Source organism: Podarcis pityusensis, assembly GCF_964106645.2.
Source record: "Podarcis pityusensis genome assembly, chromosome: 4".
In the NCBI taxonomy this organism is placed as follows: domain Eukaryota; kingdom Metazoa; phylum Chordata; class Lepidosauria; order Squamata; family Lacertidae; genus Podarcis; species Podarcis pityusensis.
Window position 1 is genome coordinate 765,671 of NC_138027.1, and position 17,652 is coordinate 783,322.

At 49.8% G+C, this 17,652-nt stretch overlaps 2 protein-coding genes across 2 annotated transcripts in view; both read left to right on the top strand.

Moving 5' to 3' along the window:
• The window catches only part of LOC308475084 (uncharacterized protein), a 65,765-nt gene that overhangs the window by 44,092 nt on the left and 4,021 nt on the right, over positions 1–17,652 (top strand). Inside the window, exons 3-4 of the mRNA XM_081001916.1 lie at positions 10,373–10,455; positions 17,411–17,537. Of these exons, the coding sequence (XP_080858042.1) occupies positions 10,373–10,455; positions 17,411–17,537 (210 nt within the window). The remainder of the gene's footprint in view (positions 1–10,372; positions 10,456–17,410; positions 17,538–17,652) is intronic.
• The window catches only part of LOC308475117 (uncharacterized protein), a 120,929-nt gene continuing 108,680 nt past the window's right edge, over positions 5,404–17,652 (top strand). Inside the window, exon 1 of the mRNA XM_081002042.1 lies at positions 5,404–6,439. Within this exon, the coding sequence (XP_080858168.1) occupies positions 6,023–6,439 (417 nt within the window). The 5' untranslated portion in view covers positions 5,404–6,022. The remainder of the gene's footprint in view (positions 6,440–17,652) is intronic.

Sequence of the window (17,652 nt, forward strand, 5' to 3'; positions counted from 1 at the left end):
TCCAGGCTAGTGACTCAGGACTGGACTTTGACTACGACAACGGTAACTTTCCCCCCGGGACCAGCACACCCTCCTAGCACAGCTGGGGCTTAGCGTTTCCCAACCTCTTCGCTGGACACTCTGCTGCGAAATGCCCCCCCCCCCCCGCAATACAAGCCCAGTCCCAGGGCCCGCATCACACCCTTCTCTTGGCTAGAGAGAGCGGCGGGCCGCACCTACTTGCATGGGCTCCACTTCCAGCCCCACTGCAGCGCTGGACCCCGGGGACTCCCTCGATCGGAGGTCGGAATCTCTCTCGGACAGGCTCATGTCAATGTTAATATGCAACGTGATAAAGTCTGTCAGGGCTGCTGAGGGGGGGTCACCCACGCCAGTTCATCCTTAGGGCAGGGATGAAGGCCCTGATGGAAGTGGAACCGTCAGGCAGCTGCATAGAGGGTGTCCACAGCCCACCAACGGAGCTCTGCGGTGGACTCGGTAACTGGGCAAGCCCCCTACCGGAGGTTCTGCAGGGCCATCTCAGCTGCCAGGGCGCGATTCAGCTCCCCGAACATGCCCTCCAGGGTGGCAATGAAGTCGTCCAAATTCCCCAGCAGATGGTCGCTGGCCTCAAGGTACGGAGAGACCCAAGAAAGTGCCGGGCCCACGAAGAGGCTGACCATAAAGCACACGCTGCTCCGTGGGGTGGGAAAGTCTGCTGCACAGGTGGCGGACATCAGCCAACACTGGCTGACAAAGCCTCGAAGGGCCCCATGTGTTGGTTTCTATTTCCCTCACTGAGCAGCAACTGCATGTCACAAGACATTGTTTACATTCCACAGTCCAAGTTACTGTTGGGTTCCCACGGGAATGGGAGACTGGATGTGACATACACTGGTTTCCTGTTTTTCAGTGTTCTCTCGGTTTCTTTGTGTCGAGAGTAAGTTTCTTCTCTGCTCTCACAGAGGCAAGATGTATGTTTGTGTGTTCTCGGTATAGTTGAGAAATAAAGATTAGCATGTGGCACATACTGCTTTATCCTTTCGTCTGCGGACTACGCTCTGCTGGGCTAAAGAGAAGACGAGCCAGTACCGGCTCCAGATGGGCCAGAGCTGGACAAATTCCAACACCATGCTCCCCCCTGAACCTCTCTGGTTATGGGACAGGGGAGCAGGTCAGGCTGGGGCCGCTCAAAGTGCTTGAACCTCCCCCTAGAACATAGCTCCCTGGGTGTAGAGGTTCTGCAGCACCGTGGGGAGATCTATAGGCTGGGCTCCGTCCATCTGACACCCTGGCCGGGACATAGGTTGGCCACAGCAAACTTTTACGGTTTATGGGCGGTCAAAGTCCTAGTGGAGGACATCAGGACCCGGGGGCAAGACGGTGGGGTGGGAGCAGGAATGGGAATCCGGAAGCCAGGAGTCAAGAAGCCAAGGGTCCGAGGATCAGGAAGCCAGGAGTCAAGAAGCCCAAGGAAGGAAACGCTTTGCTGTGGCAAAGAGCCAAAGGGAAATGCTGACCTTATATCCCTTTCTGGCTCTTTCTTGCCACCAGGTGCTGTGAGTTACCAATCGGCCTCACCTGTGCAGCCCTGCCTTGCCTCTTCAGAACAAACTTAGGAAAGCCCCAGTCCTGCAAAGCCCTACCGGTCCCAGGGCCTGGCTCCGGCATGCACTCCTGACAATGACACTACTTCTTTTGGAGTAATATCATAAAATGATGTATCAATGGAAAGATAATATAATCAAGAATGCAATTACCTGTATTCTATCAAAATTTATAGCCAAATAACTAAAAAAAGGAAGCACAACTTGCTTAGGTTGACTTGTTATGTGATTCCTAACAAGTTGGTTGGTTTTTTTGTCTTCTTTCATTTCGTGAGTTTGAAGAACATAATAGAAGAAAAGAAAAATATGTGAGAAGAAGAATCGGAGAAGATTTACATCCCACTTGCCTTACACCTACCTTGAAGCACCCAGTTAGTGTGATGATCTGGGGTTGCATGACAGCAAAAGGTGTGGGCAGAATTTGCTTCATTAATGGGAATGTAAAACCACCAAATACATAAATACGTGAGCCCAAACTGAAGCCTTCCGCGTGTGATCTTTTCCCAGATACTGAAGCATTATTTATTCATTTATTTTATATTTCAACAGGATTCAGCTCCATGTCATGTTACTCCTTTGTGCAAAAGGCGGTGTTAATATTATCATATTCCACTGCTGGAATGGCCTGGTGGGTTCTGTCCCATCCGTTCTGTTGGCGGGGGCCCCCTCCCCGGCAGCCCTGGCCCTCTCCCCTTAAGAACCAAATACAAACTATACAATAACCCAATCAGTCAGTAGAAGCTAATTTTAACAAAAACAACAACACAGAAAAACTTACATTTATACTCAAATTAAACTAATCCCCAGCCCCAACTAAACGTTTATCCCACCCCCAAGGGAGGGAACCCAGGCCAGGGGAACAGAGGTGGAACAAGGTGGGGGCGGTGGGGTCGGACCACCCCGGGTGCCATCCTGAGGGGGTGACATCCGTCCTGCCGCCCGCCCGCCCGCGCCCGCAACTCCAAGCGTACCCCGAGCCTTCGAGGGAAGGGGGAGCTGCGCTGATGTGTCGCTTTGCCCTCTCCCCTGCCTGCCTGGCTGGCTCTGCGCCATTGAAAGATAATAAATGCAATTTGTCTGATTTTGTTACCCTCCCTTGAAAAGAAAAAACAGAGGACACGCAGCAAGCTTTAATTATGATTGCAAGTGAGCAGCAGCAGCAGCAGCAGCAGCCCAGAGCTGGACGGACCCTCGGAGAGGGCCAGGGCCGTCTGTACCTGGGGGGTGCAAGGGGTGGGGGCCAGGGGCTGCCACTGAAGCCGCCTAAGCTCTTAACCATCTACCTGTTAAGAAGTAATAAATAATTGTGATCAAGCTAGAAAAACAAAATACATATATACCCAGGTATTACTGAAATGTATACCTACTTTATCTCTAAAGGACTTGAGACTGGGTGTGCTCATTTACCAAAGATGCGCCGCGCCAGCGCTGCGCTTGTCAAACGTTTGCAGGAATTTGTGTATAGGTTGGGGGAGGGGTTGCCCCTCCAGCAGACCTCATGTACATGCAGCCCACCCCCAAAATCAGCACCATCACTTTTGTGACTTGTCCCCACAAAACACTTCATCGCAGTTTCTACCTATCTGTTCAAAGGGCCTCTGCTGCACAATACCAAATGTAAGAATTCACTGATCAATGTCTCTATGTACTGCTCAGTGGGGAAACTTCAGAAATTCATCTAGACCTGTGAGCTCAGCTACTCAGCAGCCCCTCTGCCTGAGCGATAATCCCTGGCATCCTGATACCTGAGTGCCAGAGAGGTAGCCATTCCAGAAATAACAAACCCAGAGGAAGACAAAAGGGTGTGAGGAACTTGGCTGGGAAACAGGGAAATGTAAAGATCTCTTTTGTGACACTCGCTGGGTGTTTGGTGGAGGCAAGGGGAACCATGGGGCAGGGTCCAGGATGCTCAGATTACTGCCACCAGATGTAGGAGTGATGTAGTTTTGGGGGGGTGTAACCTGGGGATTAGCAGCTAATAAAACTTTGGGTTCTCTTTTGTTCCGGGCTTCCATCCTGTTCCACCTGGTGGCAGGTGGGAGTCCTGTCGCGACAGTCTTCAATCCAGACCAATTTGCTCTGCTATTCCTGGCCGGTGTCCTTGTTTTTGTCCGGGGGGGAGCCTCAGATTTCTCCGTTAACAATTCTCCACGGTGCGTGCACTGAAATTAACTAAATTTGGGGGAATGGGCAGGTCTTTGCACCCCGGTAGCGCATATGCTAAAGACAGCCCTGGAGGGGGCTTTGACTCCCGAGCGCAGCCCAGCATAGGATGGGGTCTGCGCAGAAAGTGAGGGGTGGAGACCCCTGCGGGCAAGGAAAGGCAACCAGCGCTGGGCTTCCCTGGGCTTCCCCTTGACAAGCGCCTGGGACGAGGCCTCTCCCCGGGAGGAGGGGGGTCCAGCCCTGGGGGTCTTAACGGAAAAATCCGAGGGCTCCCTTGGACAAAAAGAAAGACACCAACCAGGATAACTCGGAGCAAAACAGCAGCCTGTGGGCTTGGTCTTTCTTGATCTGTTGCAACAGGGTGCTCCCCTCACTTGCAGGAGAGGGGAGGGACCCAGAAAAATGGTGTGCCAGGCCTTAGAAAGACTTTTGAAATTGCCACCCTGTAGATCAAGACCACCCCCATTCTCTCCTCCCATTTCTGAATTCTAGGATGAGTTTCCTTACTTCCTGCAAAGCCCTTTTCCCTGCAAACTGTTCCTCCGGTTTCTGGCCAGGGGAAGGAGATGCTCTGAGCCCAACCGATAGCCTCACCCCCAAAGGAGATCTGGGCATTGAGGTAGCCAGGGGGCAGCTGCCCCCCTAAAGCCATAGAAAAATAATAATCTGAGGTTTTGCCAAGCGAGAGAGGGCTCAGCTGGGGGACTCGGCTTGGCAAGGGTTAACGGGATCTGAGCTGCCTTCCTAGAGAGGCCAGGAAGCAAGGGGGGGCAGGTCCTCCAGAGCCAAGGCCCCTCCCTCCCCAGTCCTTTCCTGCTTGGGTGTCTCTCCTGCAAGGGCTGCCTGGCTGTCCCTCCTGGGATCTGGTGAGTCTCCTCTCTCTCTGGGATCTGGTGAGTCTCCTCTCTCTCTGGGATCTGGTGAGTCTCCTCTCTCTCTGGGATCTGGCGAGTCTCCTCTCTCTCTGGGATCTGGTGAGTCTCCTCTCTCTCTGGGATCTGGTGGGGGTCCCAGGGCTGCAGCAGGGGAGGGGGCTGGGGGGACCCCAAGTCAGGGAGGAGAGGGTCCTGCCAGGGAGGGGCCAGGTCTGCCACGCTCTCCTTCCTGCAGAGCAGAGGATCCCAAACTCATTTAGACCTTCGCCCCCCCCTTTCAGAAAAGATCTCCCTTCTTTAAACAAAGGAGTCCGTGGGACTGTGTGACGTCGCTCAGCGTCATTGCAGAACAGAGGAAACATCTGCAAATGGTTTTCCAAAGCTGGACAAGGAGGTGGACTAGACACCCCACACCCCCAAAAAACCCACGGGGAGGGAGGAAGGAAAGGTGGGAAAGAGAGGCCAGGAGTAAAGAGAGGGATCTCAGCCCAGAGTCTGGCTGCTGCATTGGGGACCAGTTTCCCAGTGTCTCCCAGGGCAGCTCCCCACGGAGGCCACTGCAGCAATCCCCTCGCACCCAGAGCAGGGCATCCCAGGACCACATCCTCTCTCTCCCAAAGGGATTGTTGCTGGAAAACCAGCCGAGCCGGAAATGGGCGCTGCTACTCCCTGAGCCTCCAGGGACCTGGGCATCAATGGCTGTGCGTGTGTTCAGCCATCTAAGAGAATAATAATAATAAATTAGCTGCCTAAGTTCCAAAGGAGATGTATTTGGCCCCACCCACTTGGCCCTCAGGGGGTTGACTAGATACATACCTGGCCCTCAAGAGAAAGAAAAAGGGACCCCACCCCAGGAGTCTGTCTTGAGAGCGGCAGAGAGTCCAAGTGCAAGAAAAGGAGACAGAAGCAGGGGGGAAATGTGCCCAGAAGTGGGGGTGGGGGGAGAACAACTCCTGAGGACCCCCAGGTGAGGACCCCCACTAGAGCCAGGCATCCATTTTTCAAATGATTGCCTTGTCAGTCAGTTCTGACTTCATGCATTGACTGGAAGGCAGGAGCAACCAGGCTGACTCATCTCCCAGAAATCCCTCCAGTTGCCTCCACATTCTGCATTGCTAGAGGGCTGGAGACTTACTTCTTCTCCCCTTCCTCCTCCTCTTTCTTTTCAAAAAGGTATCTCATGGTTTGGGCTCTGGTACCGTCCAGTCCTGATTCCTGGCAAGACTCATCCATGCTTGTTCAGGGATCTTGTTTCTTCTCCTGACCTACAAATTCTGTAACAGAACAATGTATTTGCTTTCTAGGATTTGCTAGAGCTTCTCATTAAGCCGGACACAACTTGGCAGAAGACCAAAGGGTTCCTTCTGATCTCTCTGAAGCTTCCTGAGAGCACAGATGGGTGAGCAAGACCCAGCTGGCCCTGAAGCAGGAAGAGGCCATGCCAACCAAACTGGGAGCAGTGGGGGATTCTGGGAAAACTCTGTGCAGAAGATCCTGGGTGAGGAGGACACCCTCCGCTCAGAGGTGCAGATCCAGCAGGTGAGGCAGTTCTGCTGCCAGGAGGCCAAGGGACCCCGAGAGGTTTGCAGCCGATTCTACCACCTTGACCTTCAGTGGCTGAAGCCAGAAAGGCACACGAAAGCTGAGATGCTGGACCTGGTGATCTTGGAGCAGTTCCTGGCTGTCCTTCCTCCGGAGATGGAGAGCTGGGTGAGGGACTGTGGAGCAGAGACCAGTTCCCAGGCGGTGGCCCTGGCCGAAGGTTTCCTCCTGAGTCAGGCAGAGGAGAGGAAGCAGGCAGAGAGAAAGCAGGTGAGGGAGACTTTCCTCTGGATACTACCTTGACCAGAGCCAGGGCCTTTTCGGATGTGGCTCCATCCTGGTGGAACGCTCTCTCACAAGAGACCAGGGCACTGTGGGATTTGACATCTTTCCTCAGAGCATGCAAGACAGAGCTGTTCCGCCAGGCCTTTGTTCAGGATTCAGTCTGATTCTTTTCTTTCAGTACAAGAATAAGCACTAAAGAGGCTTCCTAGCCCGCTCACACCTCCTTTATAAGACCAGTGGTAACAGTAGTTGGCCCTAGCGAATATTAACCACTCTCATTTTTACTTGACTTGATCATGGATGGAGGATTTGACCTGGCATGTGTAACAGAGACTTGGTTGGAGGAAGCAGATGGGCCTGTTCTTGCCGCTGCTTGTCCACCAGGTTTCTCTTACACACAGCAACCCAGGTCATGTGGGCGGGGAGGGGGGGTTGCAGTGATTTTAAGGAAGTCGTTAGTTTGCACCAGGCGTCCTATTGGGAAGACCCAGTTCTCTGAGTGCATGTTCTGGAAGTTGGGCAATAGGGGCAGTACAGGATTCCTTTTGGTGTACCGACCTCCCCGCTGCACCAAGGATTCCCTGCCCGAGCTGCTTCAGGTTGAGGCGGATGTTCTCCTGGAGACACCTAGCTTGGTTGTCCTGGGGGATTTTAACATCCATGCCGACACGACCTTACAAGGGGCCGCTCGGGACTTCGTGGAAAGCATGGCCTCCATGGGGCTGTCCCTGAATAAGTCTGGCCCAACCCATAGTTGCGGACCTGCCTTGGAACTGGTGTTTACCTCTATGGATGTTGGTGATCTATCACTAAGTAAAAGCGAAACGAAAGAAGTGCCATGGTCAGACCACTTCCTGGTGCAACTTGACTTCTCCGCGACCCTTCCCCTCTGCAGGGAGGTGGGACCAATTCGGATGGTCCGCCCCCGCCACTTAATGGATCCAAATGGTTTCCAGAGAGTGGTAGGGGATGCTTTATCCCATGTTGATGGCCTTTCAGCTGATTCCCTGGTGGCCCGCTGGAATGTGGAGTTAACCAGGGCTATTGACTGTTTGGCTCCGAAGCGCCCTCTCCGATTGCATGGAGCCCGGACAGCCCCGTGGTTTTCCACGGATCTGAGGGCAATGAAACAATTGTTGAGATGGCTAGAGCGCCGGTGGCAGATGACCCATTCTGAAGCTGACCGGATACAGGTTAGAGCTCAATGTCGAGCCTACCAAGTGGCAGTAGCGACGGCGAAGAAGACTTTCTTCACCGCCTCTATTGCATCTGTAGAAAACAGCAGCAGGAGACTTTTTCAGGTGGTCCGCAATTTAGCGGAACCACCTGCTACATCAGGGCCCAGTACGGGCCACATGATCTCCTGCAATGATTTTGCAAAGTTTTTTGCAGATAAAGTCGCTCAGATTCGGGAAGAGGTAGACGCCACTGTGGGAGCAGGGCCGGGGCGGGAGAGTGCTAGAGTCCTGTCTAGTCAAATTGCGTGGGATCAATTCCAATCTGTTACCTCCGAGGATGTGGACAGGCTGCTTGGACGAGTGAAACCAACCACCTGTCTCCTGGATCCTTGCCCATCCTGGCTTATAAAAGCTAGCCGGGAAGGACTGGGCGATGGGCTTCATGGGGTGGTGAATGCTTCCCTCCGTGAGGGAGCCTTCCCAGACCCGCTGAAAGAGGCGGTTATTAAACTGCTTCTTTAAAAACCATCTTTATTGCGGCCACGATGGCCAACTATCGCCCAGTCTCAAATCTTCCACTCTTGGGCAAGGTGATTGAGCGAGTGGTTGCCGAACAACTCCAGGCACGCCTGGAAGAAGCAGACCATTTGGATCCCTTCCAGTCGGGATTCGGGCCTCATCATGGGACTGAAACTGCCTTGGTTGCACTGGTTGATGATCTCCGGCGGGCTAGGGACAAAGGTGAGAGCTGTTTCCTAGTTCTGCTGGATCTCTCAGCGGCGTTTGATACAATTGACCATAACATCCTTCTGGACCATCTTGAGGGGCTGGGAGCTGGGGCCACTGTCATACAGTGGTTTCGCTCCTTCCTCCTGGGCCGTGTTCAGAAAGTGGTGGTGGGGGATGAGTGTTCAGACCCCTAGGCTCTCACTTGTGGGGTGCCTCAGGGTTCTGTCCTCTCCCCCATGCTTTTCAACATTTACATGCAGCCGCTGGGAGAGATCATCAGGAGGTTTGGGCTGGGTGTTCATCAGTATGCGGATGATACCCAGCTCTACCTCTCTTTTAAATCAGAACCAGTGAAGGCGGTGATGGTCCTGTGTGAGTGTCTGGAGGCAGTTGGTTGGTGGATGGATGGTGGCTAACAGATTGAGATTGAATCCTGACAAGACAGAAGTACTGTTTCTGGGGGACAGGAGGCGGGCAGGTGTGGAGGATTCCCTGGTCCTGAATGGGGTAACTGTGCCCCTGAAGCACCAGGTGCGCAGCCTGGGAGTCATTTTGGACTCACAGCTGTCCAGGGAGGCACAGGTTAAATCCGTGTCCAGGGCAGCTGTTTACCAGCTCCATCTGGTACGCAGGCTGAGACCCTATCTGCCTGCGGACTGCCTCCCCAGAGTGGTGCATGCTCTGGTTATCTCCCGCTTGGACTACTGCAATGTGCTCTACGTGGGGCTACCTTTGAAGGTGACCCGGAAACTACAACTAATCCAGAATGCAGCAACCAGACTGGTGACTGGGGGCGGCCGCCAAGACCAAATAACACCAGTCTTGAAAGAACTACATTGGCTCCCGGTACGTTTCCGAGCACAATTCAAAGTGTTGGTGCTGAGCTTTAAAGCCCTAAATGGCCTCGGTCCAGTATATCTGAAGGTGCGTCTCCACCCCCATCGTTCTACCTGGACACTGAGGTCCAGCACTGAGGGCTTTCTGGCGGTTTCCTCACTGCGAGAAGCCAAGTTACAGAGAACCCGGCAGAGGGCCTTCTCGGTAGTGGCGCCCTCCCTGTGGAACGCCCTCCCACCAGATTTCAAAGAGAAGAACAACTACCAGACTTTTAGAAGACATCTGAAGGCAGCCCTGTTTAGGGAAGTTTTTAATGTTTGATGTATCACAGTATTTTAATATTCTTTTGGAAGCCGCCCAGAGTGGCTGGGGAAACCCAGCCAGATGGGCGGGGTATAAATAATAAATTATTATTATTATTATTATTATTATTATTATTATACCAGTGGACTGCCGTCTGTCCAGATTTTAATTTGTTTTGAACTAATTTTAAGAAGTATTTTAATTAATCGACTGCCTGTTCTTATGTTCTTTGTATACTGTGTTAGATTTATGATGTTAGCCGCCAAAAGATCGGCTCAGCCCAGGGAGGGTGGGGTACAAATAATAAATTATTATTATAATTATTAGGGGCTCCAAAGAGGATGGAGAACATCCCATAATGCTCTGCTGATGGCCCATCCTTTTTCTGGGAAGGCATCCATGGAATGAAATCTCACACCCTTAAAGTTTTTTACTTTTCCATTATCTTTCTGCTATTTCTTGTCCTTCATTTTCTGTTTTGAATCCTTGTTGCTTTTTCAGGAAAAGGATTGTTTTGAGGAAATGGACCTGGATTCCTGTGAGGCAGAGAGGCCTCCGTTGGACACCAGAGAGAGGCCACTGGGTAAGGAGGAAGGTGGCTTTTCTCCATTTGGTCTCATTCTGTTGGTTTCCCACATAATCTCTGGGTTCTTTTCATCAAGTTTTTTTTTGGGGGGGGGAGTTGGGAGGAAGGGTCCAGAGGAGGAGAGATGTATTTCTGCATGACTAACATATGAAATGGGCACAAATGTCCAAATGCACTCAGCAGGTAAGGCTTTCTCAAAGGCCCATCTATAGTTAGAGATGCCCTGTTTCACCTGTGAGAGACATGGGCACGCCTGGCATCCTGCTTACCTGTTTTCTCTTTCAGGAGACAGAATGATGCCGGCAAGACCTCCTGATCCATCTTTTCATGGGGGCAGAAGGGAAGCAGCGGCTGTGGAACCAGACCAGGTCAGGGGAAGCTGCCTTGTGGGGACAGAGGCCAAGGGATGGAGCAATGCCATGGACTGGTTGGGCACAGAGGAATGGTGGGAGGAAGCAGCCGGGGAACCAGGAAGGGAAGATGTCTCAGCCCAAGGAGTGGAGGTGGAGGAAGGATGAGCGGTCAGAAGGAGAAGAGGGAGAAGCCCGGGAAGAGGAGGTGTCAGAAGCTGAAGGGATAACAGGGCTTAGTGAGCTTGGAGACTCTGAGGCAGAATGCAGTGAAGAATCAGAGGCAGAAGAGGAAGGAGGCGAGTGGGAGGAGGAAGGTCGAGAGGCAGAGGTGAGTCAGGAGAAGGAGGAGCCACCGATGGCTCCCTCTCCTTCTGCCAGAAGCCACCCTCCCTGCTTGTCTCTCAGAGCCCGGAGACTTCTGACAATGGAGGAGCAAAGGCAGGCTGCACACTGGCGCACTGTTGGATCGCTTGCCAGAAACCCCAGAGAGGAGGGGACTTGGCCTCCATACTGAGTTTTTCTGTGCCTTCGCTTCCATTGGTGACAACCATCTTGGGGTTTTCTTTTCTAGCAAATCTTTATATCTTATCCAAACATTAAACAATGCTTTTCTAACAATATGATTTTTAAACGCTTTATGTACTTTTACCTTATCGTACCACAAATATGCATGCCAGCCAAATACATTATTGAAACCTTCTAGATCCAACACGTCAGTGTTTTCAAGAAGTAGCCATTCTCTCAGCCAACAAAAAGCAGCTGATTCATAATAAAGTTTGAAGTCTGGCAGGGCAAATCCACCTCTTTCTTTAGCATCAGTTAATATCTTAAATTTTATTCGAGGCTTCTTGCCCTGCGAAACAAATCTGGAAATATCTTTCTGCCACTTCTTGAAACAACCCATCTTATCCAAAATTTGTAATGTTTGAAACAAAAACAACATCCTTGGCAGCACATTCATTTTTATCACAGCAATTCGGCCTAATAATGATAACTTCAAATTTGTGCATATTTCTAAATCCTTTTTCACTTCAATCCAACATTTTTCATAATTATCCTTCAATAAATTCACATTTTTGGCAGTCATGTTAACCCCTAAATATTTCACTTTCTAAACCAGTGTTAGTCCTGTCTCCTCCTGAAACTTCTCTCTCTCATTCACAGTTAAGTTTTTCTCTAAAACCTTAGTTTTCGTCTTATTCAGCTTAAAACCTGCTACCTGTCCGAATTCTTGAATCAGTTCTAATACTCTTTTAGTACTGGATTCTGGCTCCTGTAAGGTCAATACTAAATCATCAGCAAATGCTTTCAGTTTGTACTCTTTAGCTCCCACTTGTATACCTTTAACCTCTTGGTCCTTTCTTATCATGTTTAACAAAACCTCAAGGACCAATATAAAAAGCAATGGAGAAATTGGGCAGCCTTGCCGTGTCCCTTTCTCAGTCTTAAACTCTTCTGTCACTACATTGTTCACAATTAATTTTGCCTTTTGTTCTGAATAAATTGCACCTATGCCATTTTCAAACCCTTGACCTACCCCCATCCCCTGTAGATTCTTCTTCATAAAACTCCAAGAAATATTGTCAAAGGCCTTCTCTGCATCCACAAATATCAAAACTGCCTTAGTGTTGATATTCACTTGTAGTTTTTCTAGAATGTTAATTATATTCCTCATGTTATCAGACAGATGTCTGCCCGGGAGAAAGCCCGCTTGGTCTTTATGGATTTCTTCTACTAACACCTTTTTTAATCTTTTAGCCAAAATATCTGCAAAATTTTTGTAATCCACATTAAGCAACGATATGGGGCGGTAGTTCTTGAGCTGTGTCTTTTCAGTCTCTGTTTTCGGTATAAGTGTTATGTACCGTATTTTTTGCTCCATTGGACGCACTTTTCCCCACTTAAAAAGTAAGGGGAAATGTCTGTGCGTCTTATGGAGCGAAACCAGCAAGAGCCGCTGCTGCCGACAAGCTCTGCGCAGCTCTCCCTTTAAAGCAAGAGCTGCGTAGAGTGTGTCTGCGGCTCTGGCTGGGTTTACAGGGAGGCGGGAGGAGGGACTGCCGTCTGTCCCTCCTTCCGGCTCATTGTAAAGCCAGCAAGAGCCGCGGCTGCTGAGCTGAGCCGGGGAGGAGGGAGGGAAGGGGATTCCGTTGGTCCCTCCCTCCTCCGTGGCTCCCTTTGAAGCAGGAAAGTGGGAGGGGAGCAGCTTACACTCGTGTGAGCAGCTCCTCTCCCACTTTCCTGCTTCAGAGCAACCATGGAAGAGGTCCTCCTCGCTGCTCGAGGCTGCAGCGGATTCCCTCCTCCTGGGCTCCCTTTGAAGCAGGAAAGTGGGAGGGGAGCAGCTTACACTCGTGTAAGCAGCTCCTCTTCCACTTTCCTGCTTCAAAGCAGAGGGAATCCCCTCCGTAGCTTGCTTTGAAGCAGGGTGCGGGAGTTCAGTGGGGAAAGAGGGCAGGAAATAGATGCCGGGCAGGAAGACTTTGACCACTGGAAAGTCCACCTCAGCCTCCTCAGATTTCCACTGAGACAGCCAGGCATGGCCATAAGAGCTGGAAACTTGCATGGGCTGTTTATTTAAAGACAAAAACATGCACTCATGTGAAAGAAATCCTCCCAGGTTCCTGGACACAACCCACACTTGATATTCACACAGTTACATGGATGGCATTGGCAGCTGGAGGAGCAGCATGGTTAAACAGCAAGTCCTGGTTTCAAGCTGAAGATCAGCTCTTTCTCCTCCCTCCCTTAATTCAGGATGCTACAGTTTACAGATGCTGTGTCTGCCTGCCCTTTCCCCTGAGCTGTAAAAGCACCTTCAAGAGGGTGAAGGGAAGTGACACAGTCCTCTTCCAGATGTGCAAAGAACCACCCTCTTGACACGAAAAGTGACAGCAGGCCTCACGCCCAGATCTGAAGCATAAATGGGAACCTAGGAAGCTGCCTTATAAGGAGTTGGATCCACTACTCCATCTAGCTTAGTAATGTCAACACTGACTGGTAGCAGTTTGCCAGAGTTTCAGGCCTGGAGAAGCCGGGGATTGAACGTGTGGTGTTGTGCATGCAAAGCCACTGAGGTTACAGCTGTTCCCTTTAAAAACAAACTAAGATTGTAGTTCCCATGGTTCTGAAGAAAGGGCTAATTTAAACAGGAACAGAGGGACCTTCCCTGTACCACGTCAGGACCCCTGAGCCCATTGAGCTCAGTTTTGTCTTCACTGATGGGCAGAGGCTCACCTGGGTTTCAGGAGACACTCCCTCAGCCCTACCCGGAGAAGCTTTCAAGGACTGAACTTGGGATCTTTTCCATGCTCTCCCCATTGAGCTATGATGGCTCCCTCTCTTCTCCTCCCCTCCTCCTATGCAGGAGGCCTATCTCGGCTTGTCATTATAATGTATATATGTCAAGGGCTTTGAGATGCATATAAAATCAGGCTCAGCATTATTAACCGGACTTAGATAAGCCATGGTTCCCCTTCCTTCCCTCCTCTGAGGCTCGCTTTAAAGCAGCAAAGCGGACAGGAGCCACCCGCTTTGCTGCTTTAAATAGTTTAGTACAACATTTGATTCAGAATTTTTTTTTCATGTTTTCCTCCTCTAAAAACTAGGTGCGCCCTATGGTCAGGTGCACCCTATGGAGCGAAAAATATGGTAAGCCTCTTTCCACGACTCTGGTGCCTTTCTCCCTTCCAATATTTCATTGCAGACTTCCTTCAATGGTTGTATTAACCATTCTTTCAAAGATCTGTAATATCTTGAAGTCAAACCATCTGGTCCTGGAGATTTACCTAATTGCGTATTCTGGATGGCCCCTTCCACCTCCTGATCCGTTATTTTACAATTCAACATTAGCTGTTTTTCCTGAGAGATTTTGTGTAATCCATTTATTTTCAAAAATCGATCAATGTCCATTTCTTTCTGCTTCTCCTGTGTATAAAGTTGTTTGAAATACCTCTGAAAACACTTCCTGATCTCCACTGGGTTCTGTATATTCTTTCCTTCCACTTCCAAATTCGTAATAGTATTGAGTTTTTGTCTTTTTTTTCATTTGCCAGGCCAACAATTTTCCACACTTATTTGCCGATTCAAATGTCTTTTTCCTCATCTGTTTAATCTTCCATTCTATTTCCTGATTCATCAGCTTCGCATATTGTACTTGATATAACTTTATCTCTTTCAGAATCTCCTGTGACTTTGGTTTTGCTCTCAGTTTCTTCTCTCCTTCCTTTATCTTTCCCAGGATTTTATCCTTTTTTTCATTCTGAGTTCTTTTCTTAATTGCATTCTGTTGTATTAGGAATCCTCTCATAACCGCTTTGCTTGCGTCCCAAATTGCTCTTTTTTCCACTGTTGTATTCATGTTTATCTCAAAATAGTCTCTTAGAGTTTTTTGGGCCTTCTTGGTCACCTCTTCATTCTTAAACAGAGTGTCGTTCATCCTCCATCTAAAGGAACCAATTGGCGTCAATTTCATTTCCATCTTCACCGCATTATGGTCAGAACAAGTTTTGGGGCAAATCTCCACTTTGCTGATCTTCGGAGCCAATCCCCTGGTTACCCAGATTTGGTCAATTCTTGTCCATGTTATTTTAGCCTCAGAGAAGAAAGTTCCCTCTCTTCCCAGAGGGTTCTTCATTCTCCAAATGTCAACTAAGTCCATATTTTCAGTCATGTCAAAAAAAGTTTTTGGTAGTCTACCATCATTGGTGACTACCTGTCTCTGTGCCTTATCCATATTTGTAGACACCACTCCATTCATATCTCCCATCAAGATCATATTATAGTCCATGTAATCCATCAGAGTCTCATGTAACTTCTTAAAGAATTCCGATTTTCCTTCATTTGGTGCATAAATACCTACAATCAAGAATTTCTCTCCTTGTGATTGAATTTCAATTGCTACAAATCTTCCTTGATCATCTTTAAATAAGAATTTCGGTGATAGGCCTTCTGGCCTCTTCTTATAGTCAGCATGACCTTGACAGAAGACAGAACAGAACCACTTTAACCCAGCTGTACTCAGGCTGCGGGGGCTGGGTCCTTGTGCCAAAGGCCAAGCTCAGAAAGGGTGGCCCTAGGTCCCAAAAGATGATTTTCTGTGGGTATGAGCCAGGGACCAAGGGGTGGAGATTTGCCTATCCAACAGGCAATCAGTCCAGGATTCTGCTCAGCAGCAGTGCTGAGTTCTGTGAGTAGAATGGATGGACACGCATACATGGGAACCCTGATGTTCTTTCAGAGAGTCTGCAAGACTCTGCTGATGAGGAAGAGGTAGAGGTTGAACCTGCTGCTGAGGCACAGAGTCCTGACCCAGAGCAGGAAAAGGGAAGAACTTCTCCTAAAGCTGTGAAGCTTGAACAGAGAAGTGCTCCTTCCTCACCCACAGGTTCAGCTGAGAAGTCTAAACGGCGCAGTAAGTCAGAGGGGGAGCTCTCTGAGGCCAAGGACGTTCTAGCTGGTCCTAGTGGGTCTGAGGGGGTACCTGAAACTGGGTTGAGACGTTCAGCTCGCACAACAAAAGGTAAACCGCCTGACAGGTTTGCAGTCAGAAGTGTGTGGGTTGGCATGGCACAGTGTGAACCTGAGAGTTTTGAGGATGTTCAGAAACTGCCTCAGGAAGAAGCCAGGAAATGGCATGAGGCAATGCAGAAGGAGATGAGCTCAATGGAGTCTCTAGGTGTGTTCTCCCTCACAACGTTGCCAGTGGGGAAACAGGCCGTGAGCAGCCGCTGGGTTTACCGTCTTAAACCCACAGCAGCAGGGAACCACAGTACAAGGATAGGCTAGTAGCCAGAGGGTTCACGCAGCAAAAGGGGCTGCATTATACTGAGGTATATGCTCCTACTTCCAGAAGTGAAACTCTGCACACGCTCTTAGCGATTGCTGCACAGAGTTTTTCAGGTGAATGACTTTGATGTGGATGTGGCCTATTTGAACTCGGAGCTCCAGGAGGATCTGTACATGCTTCCTCCTTCAGCGTTTGAGGGCAATGAGCCGAATACTGTATGGAAGTTTCACAAGTCCATTTATGGCTTAAAGCCTTAGAGAAGCTAGGTTTCAAGAAGAGTCTGAATGAAGCCTTAGAGAAGCTAGGTTTCAAGAAGAGTCTTGCTGACAGCTGCCTGTACCTTAAAGGGTCAGGAGAGTCACAGGAAATGGTGTTGATCTTTGTTGATGACATCATTCACATCTCGGGGCAAACAAACAGGTGCAGAAGTTTGCCAAAGAGCTTGGAAAACGGTTTCAGCTCAAGAACCTGGGTGCAGTAAGGATCTACTTAGGTGTTCAGATAGACAGGACTGAAGATGGAAGCTTCTTGCTCAGTCAGAAAGGCAAGATTGAGCAGGGGTTAGGGCACCTATGGAGACAAGCTACGTGAAAGACAGTCGGCTAGCAGAACACGTTGACTTCGAGAACGCTGAGCTCTTCCAGTCAGCTCTGGTAGTCTGTTGTATCTGTCCCAATGGAGCAGGCCAGACATTGCTTTTGCTACCAATCTGCTCAGTAGGGAAGCATCAAAGCCCAGTGTAAATGCCTGGCATGGTATCAAGCGGGTGCTGCGTTACCTGCAGGATACCAAGGACTTCAGTCTCAAGCTGTCAGCTGCAGGTGAGACGGCGCTTACTTGCTGGGCAGATAGCGGCGGGGCGAATCTGTGCAGGGAACTGGAATTGTGCAGGGAACTGGAGTTCTATAGATGCCTGGTGCAAGAGATCTATGGGGATTGTTGCCTGCCCATCACTGTTTGGGAAGACAATCAACCCTGTCTGAAGTTGGCAGAATCTGGGCAGTTGAAGGCCAGAACCAAGCATCTAGACATACGTTTCCAGAATGCGTGTCAAAGTGTCAATCCTATTGAAAGCAATCCTATCGAAACAACACAGCAATTAAGAGGAAGGAAAGAACAGAGCATTGTGTAGCAGATCATATTTCTGCTGTCTCAGAAGAGGACATTTCCTTTCTCTTTTAGGGTCCAGTGTGCTTTGAAGAGGTCGCTGTTTGTTTCACGGACGAGGAGTGGGCATTGCTGGATCCTGACCAGAGAGCTCTGCATAAGGACGTCATGGAGGAGAATGGTGGGATCGTGGCCTCTCTTGGTAAGGCTCCCTGTGGGATTGTCCTATCTGCCTGGAAATTCAAAAAATACCTCTATGTAACAAACCTCATACATTTCCACATAGCTCAACAGCGCCCAATACAACACCTGGGAAC